Genomic DNA, 6,700 nt, shown 5'->3' on the forward strand with positions numbered 1-6,700 from the left:
TTTCGTATGTATTTGATAACGTAATATCGCCATCCATTCACAACACAATTTAGCTCGTTTTCAATTCAAGCAGTTGGGTTGGTAGCAGATCCCCGAGTGATTCACTCATCGTACGTCCATGCCCTTTTTATATGTCTCTCCACCGATGCCACTGCATTCGTACAAAAGCCGTCGTTCTTTTCCATACATATAAAATCAATGTACAAGTATAATGTACACATTACGTATTGTATTTGATTCTCTCGAGAGAAAAATAAGATACTAAACTGTTGAACCGATTTAACAAAACAAGATTAAGAAATCATTTCTAGGACCGTGGGGTCCTGTGAATAAAGAGAAACGTTGGAATGGGCCCCTGCTGGGGTTTCAGAGGGCATCAAAACAAGCCTTAGCAGCGAAGAAAGTCCTTAAAATTTACTTTCGTAAAAGTGTGGAAAGCATTAAAGCATCTAAAGAGAAGAGGAGTAAAAAGCTCAAAGCGAAACGGTACTATTTATGGAATTTGTGTCACTGTGAAGGCAACGGAACAAATTCTCCCCACCAGCAGCAGCCGCCGACCAAGCCGACTTTGTCACACACAGTATAGCTGCCATGAAAGGAAGAGGAACTCGCCAAGGAAGAGTTACTCATCAATCAATGTAAACAATTTGTGCATAGGAAGACAAAGATATAAGAGAAGTGAAGAATTTGGTTGAGTAGAAATCATCAAGAGGGTAGCTAGTTTCAGCCAAGAGATACATCAGGAAGGAATTGAGAGGGCAAAATGCGTGCAGGAGGTTGCACCGTGCAGCAGACTCTGACGGCGGAGGCCGCTGGAGTGGTGAAACATGCGGTGGCGTTGGCGAGGCAGAGAGGGCATGCACAAGTAACGCCCTTGCATGTGGCCGCCACTCTGCTTGCACCAGGAACAACTAATCTCCTACGTAGAGCCTGTGTAAAATCCCACGCCCACTCCTCATCGCATCCTCTTCAATGCAGGGCTCTTGAGCTTTGCTTCAAGGTTGCCCTAAACCGTCTTCCCACAACCGCTGGACCGCTTGTTCATGCATCTCAGCCGCCTCTTTCCAACTCTCTTGTTGCCGTTCTTAAGCGTGCGCAGGCCCAACAACGAAGGGGCTGCCTGGAGCAGCAGCAGCAGCCATTGTTGGCCATGAAAGTCGAGATCGAGCAGCTCATTATTTCCATCCTTGATGATCCCTCTGTGAGTAAAGTTATGCGAGAGGCCGGGTTTTCTAGTATTTCTGTGAAGAGTAACATCGAGGAAGATGTTTCTGTCCCTGTCAATTTCCCTTGTTTTTCTATGGATCATGGGAGTAGTTTGATTGAGGGAGTGGGCGCTCGCAGATCTATGAGTAATATGGTCTTCAGTGGTTTTAGTAGTGCGGGGAGGATCAATTTGTTGGAAAGTAGTAATCCCATGTTTGGTAGTAGTCATAGGAGTTTGAGAAATGAGGATGTAGACAGCGTTTTTGAGGTTTTGGTGGGGAGTAGATGTAGGAGAATGAATGGTGTAATTGTAGGAGATTGTTCTGTCACGACGGATAATGTAGTTAGGGAGGTTGTGAGTCGGGTAGAGAGAGGAGATGTTCCTGATTTGCTCAAGGGTGTCAAGTTTTTGGATCCTCAGTTTTCGTCTCTTGTTCACAGTGAGCAGACCGAGATTGAGCAGAGGCTTGGGGAGCTTAGAGGAAGTGTTAGTAACTGCCTTGCGGGAGGTTCGGCTATTATTTTTGCTGGGGATCTTAGGTGGGCGGTTGTGGATGGTGACAACAATAACACTAACAGTAGTAATTATGGTCTTAGAAGAAATATTGGAAGTTATTTTTCTTGTGTCGAGTATGTGACAATGGAGTTGGGAAGGATTTTGAGGATTCGTGGAGAGGGGAGAAGAGTTTGGTTGCTGGCTACTGCAAGTTACCAGACGTATATGACTCTGCTCCAGCGGCAGCCTTCTCTTGAAAGCCTGTGGGAGCTTCAGGCTGTTTCTGTTCCCCATGGTGGCCTTGACTTGAGCCTTCAACCATGGTTAGTTTTCTCTCCTTTACTCATCTTGTTTCGGTTTTCAATCTCATTCATGCACAAACCATTGTTTTTCAAAATTTGACTCCATTTCAATCTACATCGAGCATAAGATTAGGTGAAGAATCAGCTAGAAAATTATGCTTTTTCGCGTTGGATTGTCTTAAAGTAGTGATTCAGAATTCCACTCACATTTGGAAAGGTTCATGCATTCCAAGTTTCAATAGTTCCAGAGGTCTTTAATAGTCAATATTGACGGTCTCTATCAGGAAGTTGTTAGGGTTTTGATCCGCACAAAGTTTATTTCGTCTCTGTCACGGGATGAATTTGAAGTTGATTTCCGTTCCTTCTGAGCTGCTTAGCGTCCATCTTACGGCTACCACCCGACCGGAGGAGGAAATGAGCAATATGCTCTCTATTAGGGTTAAAACTTTATTGTCAGTCCCCTAATTTCCGTATGAGAAGTCCTTAGTCTATTCGCTACCCGAGATTATTAAAGCAATGTGGTACCTGAACAATGACCCACATAGGAAAACTTTAGCTATTCCAACATCAGCTTCCTCGTGAAGATTATCTTATTGTAACCCGTGCTTTTCCACAACTATACTTTCTTGCGTTTCATGTGATACATTTGTAGCGGCCCAGTCGTTCACAATGGACATTGAAATGATTTGCTGTATTTTAAAAAAAACCAAACCAATTCAATCTTTCGTTGATTTAGTTATATGTACTACAGTGGAGGAGCTTGACTGATTTTATGAGAGAACATGTGTTTTGCAGTTTGACTAGCGAAATCGAGCCCAAAACCAGTGGCGTAGGCGTCGAGGTGCTTGTCCCAATTCAAGAAAATCAGAATCGCCCAATGACATTCTTGAAAATGATCACCTCCAACGAAGACGCGGTGGAGAAACTCAACTGTTGCTATCAGTGCTCCGCAAACTTCGAAGAAGAAGCAAAACTTTTGTGCAGAACAGACCAGAGTTCGCTGTCAATTAACCCAAACTTGCCTCTCTGGCTTCAAAAATGCACAAATCTAAACGCATTATCAGAACCAGAGGCAGCAGCAGCCCAGGTATATTCTGAGCTAAAACCCATTCCCTAACCATCTGTTATTATTCCCAACGTACCATAGTCAGTTTTTGAATGGATTATATTTAGGTAGCTGACCAATGGGATGCAATGGTTTTGAACAGGATGAAGCCAAGTTGAGGGAACTGCGCAAGAAATGGAATGAAGAATGTCAGAGAACCCATTGCAATTACCATGACCCAATAAATCTGCAAGGATCCATGTTGGAAGTTTTACAACATCCTGCAAGCATGGTGTCTTCAGTAAATGTCCATTCTCCCTGGTGGGGTGCAACACAAAGCAATGCGAGTGGAGTTAGTGCATCGAGAAACAAAGAGTCCTCATCTATGGCAACATTTCCAGACTGGACAGACAGTTCAATGTCATGGCAAACAGCTGAGAAGGCTGTCAAAGGTTCAACTAGAGTCGATGTTGTTGAAACAACCCTCACTCTAGGATTAAGCGACACTGTTGTGAAAGGTAACGATGACGAGGCTAACAAATGTACTGCATCCAGCCATGTTGCGCCACTCTCCTTCTCTCGCCCTCTCATGAACCTCAAGCAATTGGACCCACAAAATTTGAAGGCATTCAGCGAGAGGCTCGCGGAAAAAGTTCCCTGGCAAAGCGAGATAAATATCCACGCCATAGCCAGCGCAGTTTTGCAGAGCAGATCTTGCAGAGTTAAAGGAGAAAGAAGGACGATGAATAAGGGTGATACGTGGTTGATGATATTGGGGGCGGACCGAATGGGGAAGAAAAAGATGGGTGAAGCTATTGCTGAAATCATCTATGGGTCGCAAGATAAGCTCCTTTGCATTCCAAGCCCCTGGTCTAGTCGAGGCCAAATCTACCAAAATCCAGTGAAAACATACATAGATAATCTTGCTCGGTCAATTTATAATGATCCCCACTGCGTAGTCCTTGTGGATGACATGGAGCAAGCAGATGTGGTTTTCAGGACAGCAATACTGAGAGCCATGGAAAGTGGAAAGCTAGTTGATTCGGATGGAAGCGAGGTTAGTCTGTGTGATACTATTGTACTCATGACCTCAAGTATAGGGGCAAACCATTTCATCAATTCAAGTTGTCAGATAAATGAAGAGAAAGTATCCAAGTTAATCCTACGCTGCCCGGGTGGATTAAGACTTGAGGTCGAGGAGAATGGAGATCAAGTAGAGGATAAATTGGGGCAGCCCACTTGTAAGCGCAAGTTAGAGTTGGATTTGGCGCAAGGCGAAGAAAGAGAGAGAAGGAAGAGGAAATCCCCTGCGTTGGACTTGAATATGGATCATGGCAGTGATGTAACAGAAGAAACTGATGCTCTACCAGATCAAATATTTCGCTGGGCCAGGGCACACTTTTCAGAGTATTTCTTCAAGCTCTTAGATGAATGCATAGTATTCCACGCCTTCGATTTTTCTCAGCTTGCAGAAACCATACAAGATAAACTCCATGTTTCTTATTGTAGAGCCACTAATGGCCGAGGTTGTTTTGAAGTGGATGAACTAGTTGTGGAACGCATGGTTTGTTTTTGCTGGGAAATGGCTCCCATTGGGACAGATAGATTTGACAAATGGGTGGAGGAAGTGTTTGAAATGGGATTAGGTCAAATGCTCTCCATGCAAACGTTGACAGGAAAAATTAGTGTTAGATTATGTGAAGCAGAAAGAAACGAGGGTGACTGTTTCTCTGGCAATTCTCTTCTTCCCTCAGCACTTGAGATTACTTGTTGTAGTAATTGTCAATTCATGGCCGATGAGTTCACGGTTTGTAGAATGCAGAGGCAACATTCCAATACAAAGACCCTCATCCAACTCCGTGCCTGATTGAATACTTTACATCTTGGAAATCAATGCTTCGTCATATATGCATACAATCCATTTGAGGAAACACGCATGTACATTCATTTCCACTTTGGATCATTTAGTGGATCCATTTCAAGTAACACAGGTTAATGTAAAGTCATGCTTTTTTGTCAAGAGTTTCGTCACTGTGACTCATTTCACATGACTCAAGATATGCATGCAGTACTTGTAACATAATAATAGAAACTATTAGAGTTTATGGATGAGCTATCCTTTTTGGGCGTGCAGGTAACTTGTAACTTTTAAAGCGTCGTTCTATTTTGGACTAGCATTTAGTAGGTGCCATGAATTCCTTTATTTTAATGATTTTATCTTAACAGTCCATTAGGGATTTTCTACTAGTTTCCTATTATACGAGGGACCACGTTAGACTTATTCTGACCTACGTATTTTCTATTCCAAAGTTAAATGGGTACTCACAGTAAGTATAAAAAATGTTAAGCTTCAATGATGTTTGTAAAGGTAAGCACCTCATAAAGCATCAAAAGTGGACTTTTAAACATTATAATGAACTTTAAAAAAAAAAAGTTACTATGAATTATAAGAATTATAAGTTGAAAATTAAGAATAAGAGGTGGGTCTTTTTTCATATATTTAAATTAATTTGATAATTTAGAATTGGTTTTCAAACATTAAAGGAATAATGACATTGATTTTTATTCATACTCTCTCTTTCAAAATTTATTTTACCATTGGAATGGATATATCCAAAGTCTTTATGAGAATTTAATTGCCTTATCTTTATCTCAAAAGCTGCAAAGTGTTGTTAAAACATTAAAGAATGAGATTTTTTTTTTGTCTTTTGAAGCAGATGTAAAATCATCAATAGGACTTGATGTGGTTTCCACAACCCTTTCAATACCAAATATATAATTCACCTAGGTCTATGTCATAAGTATTTCTTTTAGAATTTCTCAAAGCCTTTTTTTATCATAGGGTTTGAACTTTTTTCTCAAAACTCCATTACAAACTAAAACTATTCTCATAAGCTTTAATTTCTTTAAGACATCTTAAATTCCTCCAAAAGGAGATTCGTTATCCTAAAGTCTCCTCCTAGCATTGACTTAATGACATGGTTTCTAAATCATATTCAGACCTTAGAAAGGTTTCCACAACCTTGTTTGAATCTGACACATAATTCCAAACCTTGGAAAGTTGTCATATTTTCAAAGAGAGTAAAAATTGAAGATTTTATTTTGATAACTAAAAGAATCTTTCAAGCATTGTGCATAGCCTAAATAGGTTGCAAAACCTAATCAAAACCTCATCTTAAACTCAATCTATTTATTTTATAATTGAGAACACACAAAGGTTTTTTTTTAAAGTAAAGAAATATTATAAAACATTTATCAAACTCTAGTCACAAGTTAGATAACTTTATCTCATATGTTATCTTTTGAATATTCATTATAAGATGAAAACTCATCTACTGGCACTAGTAAATCCATCAGAGGTGAGATAAATTATTGTAAATTGTTGTCCCTTATACTACTTGTGGCCTTCTTCAATTCACGCTCATATACTTCATACTATTTCTCATTGAAACACTTGGATATGATACAATGATTTACATATATATCAAACCAAATAATTACTTACTAGAGTCATCTATAATACCAAATTCATAATAATTAACAAAGTCAACCCAACTATTGTAGCTCAAGTTTTGAGGACAAACTTGGTGATGTTCTGACACTAAAAAAAATTGTCAACACTCTGCAAACTCTGGCATTTAGTTGAATTTG

At 40.1% G+C, this 6,700-nt stretch overlaps 1 protein-coding gene across 1 annotated transcript; it reads left to right on the top strand.

The window, feature by feature from the left end:
- Positions 1–520: 520 nt before the first annotated feature.
- On the top strand, positions 521–5,158 carry LOC149537892 (protein SMAX1-LIKE 3-like). Its single transcript, XM_089799306.1, has 3 exons — positions 521–2,025; positions 2,800–3,091; positions 3,213–5,158. The coding sequence occupies exons 1-3, from the start codon at positions 764–766 to the stop codon at positions 4,914–4,916; spliced, it is 3,258 nt and encodes a 1,085-aa protein (XP_089655432.1). The 5' UTR covers positions 521–763; the 3' UTR covers positions 4,917–5,158.
- The last annotated feature ends 1,542 nt before the right edge of the window (positions 5,159–6,700 follow it).

Source organism: Cupressus sempervirens, chromosome 9, assembly GCF_028749045.1.
Source record: "Cupressus sempervirens isolate cs-2001-9-10 chromosome 9, ASM2874904v1, whole genome shotgun sequence".
In the NCBI taxonomy this organism is placed as follows: Eukaryota; Viridiplantae; Streptophyta; class Pinopsida; order Cupressales; family Cupressaceae; genus Cupressus; species Cupressus sempervirens.